Below are 15059 nucleotides of genomic sequence, written 5' to 3'. Positions count from 1 at the left end.
GCAGATAGTCTATTCATTTTTTAAAGCATATTAAAGCTAGATTCCTGTCAGCTTAATGCTAAACTAGGCAGAAGTGGTAATAAAAGATCAGGCAATCTAGTATTTCTTAGAAAATGTTGTATCAAGCAAGTAGGACAAACCACAGGATTTGCTGACTCATTGAACTACTGCTTAAGGCGATCAGGGAAAATACAGCTGAACAAGGAGAAAAATCTTTAAGCAGCTGAAAATCCAAACTTACTTTAACAGGTATGGCAGACAAAGTACTGGAGTTGTCTAAGCTATGCTTGAGAGCTCAGTACTTGAGTATCTGTGCAAACTGATACTGAGAGGGAAAAATATAAAGCAAAACCCCCCTGTCAACAGAAAGGAGTGAAGGCAGAGTAAATCAAGTAAATCAAAGGTGATAAGAGATTAAACAAGAGACCGAAATCCCAAGACAGGCTTTCTAGGAGGCAATGTGCATTGACAGAATATTTCTAATAATTGTAGATCCTCAGTCAAAATCCATACCTCACCTGGTCTCAGAATCTTTAACTAAGCTGAGTTAGAGGACAGGGTATTTTGAACAGAAAGCTGAGACAGCTCTTCCCAGAAAAATGGGGTAAGGAGTAGCAGCTGCGGCAGGTACGGCTAGAACTTGCTGCTGACTGTAAAAGTCATGCTAAAAATTCAAACTGCTTCTTTGCAAGGAACAAGCCGTTTTAAAGAGATGAGTTTGGTTCTGCTTGGCCTACAGAGATTACAAATTTGCTAAGGGAAAACCTACATCTATTCTTAAAAAAAATCCCAAACCTAAACAAAAACCAAAACTACAAAAAAGAAACCTTTGCTAAGAACCCCCATGATGAAATACCCCATTACATCCTGACTGTTCAACATTGTCCCAGTTCACAGTGTCTCATTATTTCTTCCACTTACCTTGGTTTCTCCTCATTTTCCCTTATCTTAAAATCTGTCAAGCTATGGAAAATTGGGGGGATTACAGAGCACCAAAGCCCAGCAGCAGCCTAACAGCCCTAACCCCGAATGATTTCAGTGTCCCAGTACAAAAATAAATTAAAAAAAAAAGCCGGGCACTTAGGTTTTTGCTGTGGATGATGACATCTGATAATAATCAGCTTCAGAAGTAATAGTTTATCATAATAAGTCAGTACTTTTAAAAAACAGGGGATGAGGCAAGGGTGAATGTAAAAACCAGCACATTAGCAAGATAGTGAGCACTACCGAGTATTTTCATCTAATGAAAGCAGCCAATTTGCTTTTAGAAATAACCTTACTCATTTCTAAAGTTATCTTAAAGTCTCAGACACAGTTGTCAAACTGAAGTTTGCTGACAAAAACGTTAGCATTTAATATTTCGTATAAAACTATTAAAAATATAGTTCAGGTTTTTCCTTGCTCTGCACTTCTCTGGGACAGCCATTTCCTGCTGCCAGATTAGATGCCATATCAAAATTATAATTCATCCAGTCTATTTAATGAGAACTTTTCCATTTTCTATTTTCACAGATTTGGCACAAAGGTGCAACTTCCATGCAGTTTCTCACCTTGAATAAGTGGGATGTACCGTGCTAACAGCTTTGCCCTCTTCTTCTCATATCCTTTCTGAGTGATGTCTCCTAAAAAAAGAGAAACAAATACACGTTGTTTGGAAAATCTACATTTAAATTTTTGCATCAAGCACATTCTGTCAGCAACATACTGGCGAAAGTTTAACAAAGCAAACTATGCAGGGAAAAAAACAACAACAAAAAAGGCATTAATTATAAATATACATGTGGATTCGGCCTACCTCTGGCCAAGTAGAACCCCTTTTACTCAATCAGATTTTACATAGAAGAGGTCCTACTCTGTATTTTAAAATCATTCTCAAGTACTTTCCTTAATCCATAAGGACTGTGTTTAATTTTTTGCTTAATATTCCTCATTTCCTCAAATACCTGCCTCACCCCATATCAGAGAACACTAACAGACACAAAGTCATCTCATTCTGCCATCCCCAGCCTCCCTCCCAGTGAATATGCATCATTTAAAGCTATTGACACTCTCCCAAAACAAGCAATGGGAGTTCAGAGACATTGTTCAAAACAGGCAAGAAAAACAAATGCACGTCCTGGACTTCTGCAATCATTGCAGGTATTTCAAACTACAATCTGCCAGTTTTTCTTCATAAATCCATGAAATTACACCATTTTTCTTGAGCATAAAAAAAATAACAGAAGGAATACACAGAAATATAATTACGTATATCTAGTATTTTTATGAGATTCACATCAAACTAAAACAAAGCACCCCAAATGCCCAAGCAGATTTGTCTGCCTGGGAATAAATTATCAAAATGACAACACCTTTTACAAAAAAAAAAGAAAAGGACATCAGAAGAGATGCACCATTTTCAGTTATGGAAGAAAAAAAAAAAAACCAAACCAAATCCAATAGACAAGAAGCACCAGTAAGAAGAACAGTTTTTCTTAAACCAGAAGTAACTTGGAAGATTAAAGCTCAGCAAATGCTTTAAGGATCAAAACTGTACCTTACACAAAGTGCTGCACTGTAAGCTCAGTGAAGACATCCATTTGCAGAGCTTCCTAAACGCTCCACAGAGCCCCTACCCCAACCTCTGCACAGCTCAGCCCCTGCCAGGTCCCACCCAAGGGCACAGGTGAGCCATGCAAGCACTGATCAAAGGGCAGCGTTGAAGAGGGGCTCCTATCCAAACCAGAGGACTTCACACGCTGGCATCTTGCTGCACTGGAACGTTCTTTGATTTTGCTGGAACTGCTGACTCGAGGAGTTTCCTCGGCTGATGTTAAGCAAAGGACGAAGTCAAAGCATCTCTGTCGCTTTGCGCAGCGCTGTGGCAGGTGTGACTGTGCTGCCCAGCCGAGCTGGGCTTTGTTCCCTTCTCCAAAGCCTGGGGGTGGGGCTCTCTCTAACAACTGTTCCCCCCTTGCCCCCAGAGCCTCAGGGGGATTCACCCATCATATGGGGTTTTGTGATCCCTCATTTCTTCCAAAAAGAGCTACTTGGCCACATCTGGTGCACCGGGGCCACAGCTGCTGTCATTTAGCCTCACTTTCCCCTGAATTAGTGGACTACACAAAAGCAATCTGAGGTTCCTCGGCCTCAGCAAAGCAGCCAGGAAGCCTGCAAAAAGCCAGACACTGGGCTGAGCTGTCAGAGCCCTGTTTGGAAGAGATCTTTACCTGAAATATCTGAAGTATCATAAAATACATATTGTAAAATACGTCAGAGGTATCAAGAAAATTAATCTAGATAGAGATGAAAGTGTTAGCATTTCTTAAAATGATCTATAAAAATATATTCTTCATTGGTGCACACAAGAATCTGTCATGCAGTTACCCTGATTGTGCCAAGGCACGGTTCTATTTCACCCTGTCAGCACTAGACCTAACAGAATCTCAACACCAAATTCACTGAACAGAACAGAGAATGGATCTGTGGGAGCCTGGCACTTGCTAGGGATAGGGAAATGGCTCCTGGTCCCCAATTTGCAGAGGTCAAGAGCAGAAACGTTTCTAAATAAGCTGACTGTACAATAAACGTGGATGAACCTAATCAGCTGGAACAGCTCTGGATCAGCTCTGATGAAACTTTTAAGAACTGCACTGTTTGGCCACTGGTGAGCACAGTCACAATCCCAGATCTGTCTCCTTGACTGCAGAAACCTTTGCCAGTTCCTTCAGGATAAACTTCCGGGCACGAACATTGGCTTCTGCCTGCAGAGGTGGCTCCTGGGTGGTTTGGGAAGGCAGGCAAGCTGCCAGTCTAAAACATAACTCACATGTCATCTGTAGAAGTGTTTAAAGCATATCCCCTATGTTTCTGGGATAGGCTGTCACTGGATTTAAAAAGTTGGTGGAGGTGGAAGAACCAATTCAGCAGACATGACTGCTAATTCTACATCTCGAACAACCTTTTTTTAAAAGTCCCTGAAGATGAACCAAAGATCAAAATACAAATCCTTTAAGATGAACTATGGAAACACTGGAAAGATGAGAGAAGGTTAAGGAACAATGGCAGAAATTAAACAGTCTAAAGAAAACTGGAAGTGGTTTGGGACATATTTCCTCCATCTATCCTCCAGGCTTGAAACCTGTGAGTTTCAAACTGGGACACACACAGGTGTGCAGCCAAAAGATTCTGCTTGTGACAGTGCACAATCATTTTTATTTAACCCACAAGCTTTTATCACCACCTAAATCTAGGAACCAGAACAACTCCAAACCTACTACTAGTACCCCTTCCAAGACGTGGTTACCTGTTACATGTTCTCCTGAACTCTACACTTGTGTGAATCAGGCAAAAGCCAAACTGATCAAAAGGCAATGAAGGAACTAAAAGATGAAAATCATTACTTGCAATCAAAGAAAGCTTTGGCTCTCAAAACTAGCATCCAACACGTGCTGCCATCCCTGAGATACGGGCTCTGGTAGGTCTGTGCCTACCACATCTGGTAGGTCAGCTGATACCTTAATTTAGTTTGCACATGATGAGCTAAGTGAAGGGTGAAAAAATCTTGATTGGAATCTTTCATATTACAGGAATCTCTTCAAAATGGAAATGACATCCGATCATTTCATATGGTGATGCATTTGACTAAGCCATTAGAAATTCTATTTCAAAGACCCTATTTGAAACATCCTGAGAACATCACGATGCCTTTGAAGCAGCATTAGAAGTTTAGCATGACTTCACTGAAAATGTTACTTTTAATTCTTAATTTGCAAGCAGGACTTGCATCCCTTTCAGGGAATTCAAGTTCTCAAAGTACAAAACTTGTCTGATGTAAAAGCGGCAGCATGGAGATACACAACTATACAAATGCAGAACTTCACTAAACCTCTGCACTTACAACAGAATCACTGAAACATCAAGTTCTAGACACTAGGCAAATACTGACTATCTAATTATATGTATCTTAAAGATAGAAAGGGAAGGAATTTCAGCAATAGGTTAACGGCAAAAGATTTGGTGGCCCACTCTGTTCACAATTACACAGTGGGACTATATTTTACAATACCATTAATTGACTAATAAATTATAGATGGAATTACCAAAACTGATGAGTTTAGTTTGATCAAGCCATTAGGAATTTTGCAATTGGCAAAGCAATCCAAAGGAACATTTAGAATTAGAAAATTTCAAATTAGAATAAGAAAACTGTATTCTGACACATCTACGTATCACCTCTTCCACCTTGAAGTTTTAAAGCAAGAGCAGGACAAAAGCACCACTTGTATTTTACAGCTTTAAAAAGCCAAGGTGGGTGAATGCTGCAGTTCAGAGAGGATGTGCAAAGTCAGTGCACTCCAGGTGATTCTGTTTCATACTTGTGAACTGCATGTGTGCACAGGGAGAAGAGAGAGCTGCTCCTTTTAAACTCTGGAACCGCCTGGCTTCAATGCTCGTTTGCTTCATCTGCCAGGAGTCAGCAGCTGACAGCACAAAACAAGGTTAAATAACCGATCACAAAAGCAGCCTCAGCAGCAGTTTCTAGGCTCACTTAAGCCAAATGAAGGAATTGTTCTTCCACTGCTGCAGTAAATCCTTAAGCTTGGTCCACAGGGAGGCAGGAAAAGCTCCAACTCTACCAATTCCCTTTTGTGCTGTCGGAGCTCCCTGCAGAACAGAGACACAGATGCCAGCTGTATGTACACCTGGGGGTGAACAACATCAATCCCACCAGGTACCGCTTCCAGTTCTCACTATGATGGAGATCAGGAATGTCACCATCCCCTTTAAAAGGCTGAGGAAAGCTACACACATGGGGAGGAAGGAATGGGAATCCTCTGGCCCATGGGGAATGCACTGTCTGCTTCCACAAAAGCCAACAAAAGCTGGAAAAATCAGACTAGGAGTGGTCAGGAAGATCAATGGACAGCATCTTTGAACTTCCAAGCCAACAATTAAGGCTTGAAGTTTACTTATAACTCTGACACAGTTGTTTTGGTAAGATTCCAAAGTGAAAAGCTTCAGAAGGAATGCTATATAGGTGCAATGTGCTGCCCATCATGAAAATGCTATTTCAAAACTATCAAAATCTCAGTGAACTACAGAAATGAAAACACTGAGTTTCTGTTTGTCACTTCCTAGATACATCAAGGATAAAATATCAAAGTAGAATAACTGTCTGGCACATAGTAACCAACTATGATAATGAATGAGGCCAGAAATAACTGCGTGAAACAAGTCATTCCATGGTATCCCCAAAAATTCCATGACTACTGCCTCCAAAGATGCAAATCTAGAAACAACCAGGTATGGGGGAATCACAGAGAAAAGACTTTCTTAAGCTTCTTTTCCTTTCTACAGCCTTTTTTCCTTTCATGTCCTTCAAAGACTCGTTATATAAGGCATAGTGATTAATTAACACCATGAAGATACTTCAGACTACTGAACTGGTATGAAGCTTTATTTTTATGATGTGTTTTTAGATGTCAGCAACATTGATTTTTTTTCCTTCCCTCCACCAATATGCAAGAAGTTACCCTATCAGCCGCAGATATTTTACAGGAAAGAGAGCACTTCATACTTACCACTTGCAAAAAGCTCATATTCAAACCTTGGTAGCAACCACAAAGATCACAGCAAAGGTGCCATTTAGGCATGATGCACCACACTAAAGACTGAAGCAGACTGATTCAAAAATCCATGACCATGGAAATATCCAAGTCATTTACGAGACCATGAAAATCATTTAAAAACGCACCAGCAACCCCCAAAACACTCAAACAGCAGCAAACACTCAAAATTCATCAAGTATGCTAAAAACATACATTGAGAAGGTCTGTAACCTGCAGTGTCTACTCCATACACAAGTTATTTCAATTTGTGAACTATGACATTTTTCAATGGATTTCTAGGACTCTGTTTCAGATTTGATGAGTTTCCTGACAGGTCATCACCATGCCCTCACATACACTATAAAACCATGCTTTTAGAGAAAAGATTTACAGTTAACCTTGAAATAACTCAGGTGAGTGGGGGTGGCTACTGGGCTAAACTCTATGGTGAATGCAGACACTGTGACTTCTTAAAATAAAACACTGGCATATTTCAAAAAAAAAACTTCATCAGTATTCATATTAAAGCTACATAAATATCACAATACAATATAATTTTACTAAGAAATCAGACCTCACTAATATATTGGGTGCACATAAGTCATCTGACATGATCACAAAGAATCAGATGAATGATTCAGAGATCCTGGCTGAACTACAAAATGATAAACTGGAGAGAAAAAAAAAAAAGAAACCAGCTGAATTATTCACAGAAGGAGGCAGCAAAGCAAGCCAGCTGGTGCACACAGACATCCTCTCATGGCAGGAAAAAATCCCCATCAATCCCTATTAGGACCAGAACATTCAGTGCTTGCACACTTGGGAAACCCCAGCACGGGTCCCTGTGGTGGCTGAATTTATTCACAGTTTATTTCCAGCTGCAACACTACTTATTGAGTGTATTTTCTGATCAAATGGAGCTCTCCCTGAACAGCATGAGCCAAATGTTGGCAACAAAACGTTCAGGAGGGAGGCTGGACCAGAGGACCCACTGTGGTCCCTTCCAGCCTGGCCCATTCTGTGGTTTGTGGTTTCTGCCAGCTGCACCTCTCTCCCTGTTTGAGGGTGAATGTGACATGCTGATCCCAGGCTGCTGCCAAGGCAGGGGCTCAGCAGCAGTACCTGCTATGAAGTAAGGTTTGTCAAAGCCTTATTTGTGAAATGCCTCTTTACCTCAACGGAGTATTGAACACAAGAATCATTTATAAATCAGCTGCTCAGGAACAAAGCATGTTAGAGAGAAAAGGTGCAACTCCAGCACATGCCAAACATGTTTCCAGAATGTCCCCTGCAGTGATACCCCTAACCAAAAGCCTAAAAAATACTCTTTTGCAGGGATATATCCTTACCAACATTAATGATCTGGATGAGACAGGTTGGCAGTACCTTAAGGCACTTCTTCCTTACCACTTCTGCCTAACCTTTGCAATTGCTGTTTCCCAAAATATGCACATGGATATGGATTCTGTCCTGCATCTTTGATCCTGTATCCATGTATTTGATGGCATTGCCTCTAAATGTCCTTACCAAGCTACCCAGTTATTTACCTTTACTGATCCTACTGTAAGATAAAAAGTATTTTACTGTCAATTGCATGAGAAATATAAAGTGCCTTTAACTGGACCAAACCTAAGAAATCTATGAGATTCTAGATGATAACTGTAAAAATGCTGCCATTTGAGAGGTGGTCACATTTCTAGAATCAGAGAATGGTTTGGATAGAAAGGACCTTAAAGCTCATCTAGTTTCAATATTCTTCTATGGTCAGGCACACCTTACACTAAACTGAGTAATTAATTAAAATTTACAGGTATTATATAATGATGGTTGTAATACCCACAATATTATCAAAGTATTATAGCTTACAATTATGATGATAAAATTAATAAAATTTACAATTCCCTTGTTAAGGTCAGATCATTAAACTGCTTTTCAATCCACTCATAGTGACTTCTTACCTTTCCAGCTTCTTACTATAACATCTCTAACTCAAATATCTCTATTTTTTTTCCACGATTCCTCCATGGCAGTTATTCACAGCAGATTTTGGTCCATCCCAAAAGCTGTATTCTCAAGTCCTCCCTATTCACACAGACATTCCCAGACATTCCATATTCACATATCCTCCTGTCCTAGGATATGCTCATCTATTTCCTGCCAAATTACGCCTCTGGCTTTCTGGTGGCAGATTTCTTACTTTTTTGAGTCTAGGAAACAGACAGGAGACAGAAAAACACCAATCAATTATTCAGAAAATCCATACTAGAACAACCATGAACGTCAGACAGGCAACTCCTTTAGGTTTTCCTTTCCTTTCTCTCACATGTGCTCTCTCCATGTCCACAGCACAGAGATTCATTGAGGGCTCACCTCAGCTCTGGTGTGCAGCTTTGGTGCTGTCATTAATGCCTGCGCTGCTGAGGTCACTAAATGTGCTGAAAGCTCTGTCCATCGTGAGGGTGGCTGCAGAGGAGGGCAGCAGCAGAACTGTGAGAGACAGAGGCAGGAGGGCCACGGGAAGAGAGGGACCTGCTCCCTTCTGGACGCCCCAAAAACGACTGCTGAGGACACATTCTGCACCAGGGCCCTCAAAAACCCACAGCGTGACAAAGCTTCAACTGAACAAAAAGTTTCAGCAAAACCTAGTTTAAAGGAACCAATAAAACACCAAAGTCCTTCCACTTCACACCAAACAGCTCTGCTTTCCTCAAGCTCTTCCACTACAAGCAGCTTTTAGCACCACAGCTCCTTAACACTGAGCACTATTAAGGAACTACAAATGATTTAATCACTTGGAATCTCTTTATTAACATAAAAAGATTGCAAGCAACTCCCTTAAAACAATATTAATCTATGAACTTTGGACAGTTCACATACAAAACCCCACCAGTGCTGTGCTACCCAGTACGAACACACCACACTGAGTGTCCAGAATGCAAGCTCAGACAAACTATTACACTTACAAATACTGGAATGCAAAAATATCAGACTGAACTTATCCATTCAGTCCAACAAAGACCCTTGCGTGCAAGTACTGGGAAAATCTACATGACTACATTTATTTTTCAACAAGACCAGTGACTCACCAGGGCACTGAAGAGACATTGTTCAATAGACAGAACATTCAATAGGTATCTGTTTTGTTTCTTAATTCTTTTGCCATGAGAGAAAAGGATTCAGAATACAGGAGCTCATGAACTGCAAGGGCACTGATGAAGGCACAGATTGGCAGTACCTTGTGAAGGAGAAGTCACCACCTGTTTCAACTTTTTTATCCCAAACCAGAAAATCCGTACTTGTTTATACTCAGAACAGTCTTGTTCAGACATGTCACAGTACGAAGTCACCTAATCCTAAAGTCAGAACTAGCCTGAGTGTGGATTTATTTCCCATCTCCTCCAAGATCACCAGTGGCACCTCTTGCTGGTGTTGAAACCTGGTAAAGCAGCAACGACCTGTTGGGTGCTTGAGACTGGATGCAGGACAGAAAGCAAGACCACCCAAGAACTTCAAAACCAAACCAACAAACAAACAAACAAAAAATTAAAAAAAAACCTAAACCCAAGAAGAGATGCTACTGTTCATATGGAAGGCCGTACCTTCAAAAATCTGCTTTCACCTTGTACAAAACTGCATTAAAATAGTTTCAAGACACATGCAGAATCAAGCAAGCTACTGTTAAGTTGGTTTTTACTCAGTCTCCTGTATTTAAACTGAGACAACTGGAATGTAAAAGTCTGCACACAAGAAAGGGAACTAGCAATGAAACTGAGTTCAAAGCAGTAGGTTTTGACACCTGTCTCCAAAAGCCTCAGCACCACTGACATTATCCTCCCAAATGCTGTGATACAGAAGCACTTCATCAGACGATTAAAAGGTGTTAAAAAGCAGCACAATAAACTGCAGTGGTTTATTATCTATTATTAAAAAATTATTTATACATTAGAATGGCTGGAGCCGCTTCAGCAAACCTGTGATGAAGGGCTGCGTGCTTCTTCCATCTCTTATGGCAGCGGCTGTTTCAATTACCAAGACTTAGACAATTTCTGCAGTAAGTGGAATATACCAGCATTTTTTAAATTGACACCCCACACCAGGTTTAAATTGTTTGAATAACTGGTTTAAAGATTCCTGAGACAAAGCCGTTCTTGTTAGGCATCTACATTACTTTAGACTGGCCTAAAGAACTCCCTACATTGCTAACACAGAACATGCAGATACTCTTAGAGCTAAGGATTTCAAATAGCTATAATCAGTCCCTTCATTTTAACTAAGGATCAGAAGACACTTTAATTGCCTTGCTGCCTTTCATAACAGCTGTGAATTTTAAAACAATTAAATTCCTGTTAATCTAATAAGTAGAAGCTGTTGATGTGACCTGTACAAAAGCTGTTTTACTCCCTCTGCCCATTCATCCAGACTAGGTTTCTCAAGCTCCCCAGTCTTCTCTCTCCCCATGGAAAAAAAAAATCACTTCTCTACCATGACTTTTATTAATTAATGAGCATTTTGATGTTTATTCCTGGAAAAATTAAGACTGTCCAGCTGTCTGGTAAGAGAGTTCTAAACCCATCAATTTTTTTTTTATTTATACACACACACAAATATATATTTATACACATATACATGCATACATACACACACACAAATCTGCATGTATTTGAACAACATTTTCCTTTTGGAAATGCAACTCCTTTCCCAAGAAAACTGTCTTGGCATGCCATTATTAACAGCTCCATTTTTCAGCCAAAATTCTGCAGTTTTTGCTTTTCCAATACCTCCAGATTGCAGAGCTTTTCTGATTTTTATATGTCTTCTTAGGATGTGCCTCAGTCTTATGAAAACCACTGAATCCCCATAATCCTATATTCTCTACAGCTGCATGGCTAAATCCTCCAGTGCTCCAGAAATTAGACATTTCGCAGGAAGTTTAACTTCTCTTAGGACCAAAGTTATTCTAGTTTTCCTTAATTATCTTGTCAACTTTTCCAGTGTACATGACCTAACCCATAAATCATTTGAGTTTACAACACTCTAAACCTGACACAAGAGGATAATATTTTCAAATTCTTATATATTTCTATTAGATGCTCAAGTGCTCTTTCAAAACCTTGACTGATTTATTAATATATTTAGGATGTCATTTTAGTTCCCAAATTCTGAAAGATACTTTAAAAATTTAAAATTTGAAAGCTTTTACAGTTGCTACAGTTCCCTCTTCTCAAGATTCTAGAAGGACCCCTGTTGGGGTTTAGGATTCTTCATTTTGTTTCTTTCTCTTACGGAATTTTCTCCCATACGCTGCCAGAAGACAACAAGGACCGGGTATTTAGGGGAGACAAAAGAAGTTGCCAAGCTCAGGGGAGGAGGGCACTTGGCTGCACTCCTCTTATCTGAGGGTTTCTCTTGAAGTGGCAGAGATACCTCAAGAACTGGTCTGGGAAAAATGGGATTGAGGCAGCTCCTCATTCTCTTGTTCTCTCCGCATTTGGAGGGGAGAGAGGCTGAGGTTGCTGTGGGGCGAATTCGTCACCACTGCGGGGTTCTTCTCCTGCTGCCTTTCTTCTACCGTGAGCGGAGCTCTGCTCCTAAGAGCGGCTGCGGCACTGGGACCTTATTAACACCCCACCTCACCAATGACGGGACCCTGCAGCACCTGCTGGGGTGACCAGGCCCTGAGCCCCTGTCCCCCACAGGGGAGCCTCTCTCTGCTGTGTTAGGGAGCTGGGCTGCCACTGCCCAGCCCAGCCGCTTCTTTGCCACTGCTCTGGGTGTTTTTACTATACTATAGCCCTGCCGGGATGCCCCGTGGTTCCAGCTACACCTGCTGAGTTTCTGCTATCTCCTTTTCGCTGCCCTGGGTGAGCCCGCCCTGCCGTTCCAGCCGCCGCTCCGAGGCTCCCGCTCCAGCCCGGCGCCATCAGCGCGTCCCCTCAGGGCCGCGGCACAGCGCCCCCTGCAGGCGGGCAGGCACCGCCCCGCCCCGCCCGGCCCGGCCCGCAGCGCCCCCGGCGGCCGCGGGCGGAACTGCAGCGGAGGGGACGCGCCGGAGCCCCGAGAGGGCCGAGGGGCTCTGCCCTGTCTGTGCCCTGTTATACACAGGATGGAGAGATTAGTAAAGAACTGGTACTGCTGCACCCACAGCTCTGCCTCAAACACCCTCAATCTCAGGTATAATAATTTGGAGGGGGGGATCATATCTTCCATTCCAAGGGAAGCTCCTGCTTTCCTTAGCAGACACCAGTCTTTCAAACCAAGGCACCCCTAGAAGAATAAGACTGAAGTCAAGAAATTCTCAAGAAATCTCAAGAAATTTCTTCATGTCAGGCTAATAGAACATCTCTAAAAAAAATCTCCCAGTCACTGCAGTTGGGAAAGAAAAAAGAAAAAGTAACTTCAAAGTCAATAATTGTGCATGCAGATTTTCCTTAGGATCCTGTTACTTTCTCTGTTGGGAGCAAAAACAATTCACTACAAAAGCTACCAGCAAAGGCCCTTCCTGCAGAAGCTGGAAATGAGCAATGTTATTAACATGGTATCAAGATCCAGTAAGATATACTGAAAGACCAAAAGAAGGTTAAAGGCATCAATGCAACATTCCTCTGTCAAATTACAGATTCTATGTTTATTTCTATGTTTATGCCCCTCTTTCAATAGCCCGCAGTCAAGGACCTGCTGCTCAGAATCTCTGCTAATAAAGTCATGTATTCAAGACTCTTCAGAAATATCATGTGAAAGTCCAGACATCAAAAACTTCCTTGAAACACCTAAAAAACCCTTAAGATGAGTCTCAAAGGCAGAACACCAATTCAACTGGATTTCCTTTAAACCTAAGTTTTACTCAGTCTCAAAATGCAACCCACTTGCACTTACCATAAAACATCAATTGCTAATTCCACTAAATACATATTACTTTGCTGTTACCAAAAATGTCTACAAACTGAGGAATCCGCAGAAGTTACGACACTGTCACCAGGTTTATCATGTGAAGGTAGGATGTCACCATGATTTTTTGGGGGTTTGGGGTTGGGCAAGTTACCCTTCTCTGGTCACAATGTATATGCATTGTGCTTACAGAATTATCTCTATTTAAATTAATCTGAACCATGTCTTGCTGAAGATACTTTAACTGCAAGTGAACTGTCACACCATCCTTCCAGCCCCAAATTAGGCGATGTTCTTCACACAGCATCAGGTAACAATTTCACTGCAATCATTCTCCCAAATATGACACCCACTGATGAGGGCCACAAAGGTCTCAAGTTCTGCAGCTCACAGCTTCCCTCATGAAAGGGCACTGAGAACCTATTCCATGTGATGAACACAATTTTGATAGCGTCAGTACTGCATGAGTCATCCATCTATCCGACAGTCCCCTTCCATCACCCCAGGGAATTATCTCATACCAATTCAGAATCTCTCTTTATTTCACACTGTCAAAACATTGCTTGTTTGAACACAGCAAAGCTACCTCTTGTCATGAGTCAGTTTATTGGGCTTCCCAAACTGCACCAGCTGCACCCACATGTGACTGAAGCCCTGCAGAGTACAGCATAAAGTGTCTACCAGTTCACTTCACCACTTACAAATAGTCACTAAAGAAAGGAAAATCCTCCAAAAAACCTTGTCGGTTATTATTAGTGCTGAATATTTTGGACAGAGTGCATGAAACCAAGAAAAGGCTCTTTCCACAGTGAGGGAAAATCTGTTTGTAGCACCATAGTGGCTAAAAGGCCCTAACCTGAAAAGGGAACAACCCAAATAAATGGTACAAGCAATCCTTACGCAAGAGCTTGCCCATGGAAGATGCAGTGAGGTGCTGTAGGGCATAGAAAACATGTAATGACCACAAGAACAAGTTGTCAGTTATTAGCTATTCACAAGTTTTGTATGTTTAAAATTATTTTTGATTTTTTTTCCCTCTGGATGCAGTCCAGGGAACACTGGTCCTGCCAGGAAGAAGGATCAGCAATATAGCAGTTGTGTAAGTACATACTCAGCCACTTAGTTTTAATTTTTATGGCTTCCATTTTAAATAAAAATACAAGACTACTGATTTCTTACTACTATCTACCATTTTCTGGTTTCACTAAGCGTTCTGCTAGTGAAACCATCTCCTCTGTCTCAAACCAACCTGTAATCACCTCATCCCAACTACCCTGCTACCACTCTGCAACACAGACTTATCTCGTAGTCTAAGACCCATATAACTTGCTAGGACAGAAGTAACATATACAAGAATTTACGCAGAGACATTTTAAAATTTAAATTATGATTTATAATATTAACAGTAATTTAAGATTAGAATGTCAAGCCACAGCTACAAGCAAATAGAGAATGTGTGTGTCAAGGAAGGTTTTTGTCGTTTTGTGGCGGCTGTGCCACAAGTTACTTACATTGTAACTAACAACGAAGTAAAAATCAAATAAAAGGAAAAAAAATGGAAAAGGACAATATCCAGTGGTACCT

The 15059-nt window shown here is 41.1% G+C and overlaps 1 protein-coding gene across 4 annotated transcripts in view; it reads right to left on the bottom strand.

The window, feature by feature from the left end:
* The window catches only part of DIP2A (disco interacting protein 2 homolog A), a 79925-nt gene that overhangs the window by 54364 nt on the left and 10502 nt on the right, over nt 1-15059 (bottom strand). For all 4 annotated transcript variants that reach the window (XM_063400193.1, XM_063400189.1, XM_063400190.1 and 1 more), the window contains exon 2: nt 1551-1622. In XM_063400193.1, the coding sequence (XP_063256263.1) occupies nt 1551-1622 (72 nt within the window). The remainder of the gene's footprint in view (nt 1-1550; nt 1623-15059) is intronic.

Source organism: Prinia subflava, chromosome 6 (assembly GCF_021018805.1).
Source record: "Prinia subflava isolate CZ2003 ecotype Zambia chromosome 6, Cam_Psub_1.2, whole genome shotgun sequence".
Taxonomy (NCBI): domain Eukaryota; kingdom Metazoa; phylum Chordata; class Aves; order Passeriformes; family Cisticolidae; genus Prinia; species Prinia subflava.
Note: the sequence above shows the minus strand (reverse complement) of the source record. Positions and strands in the feature narration are given on the sequence as shown.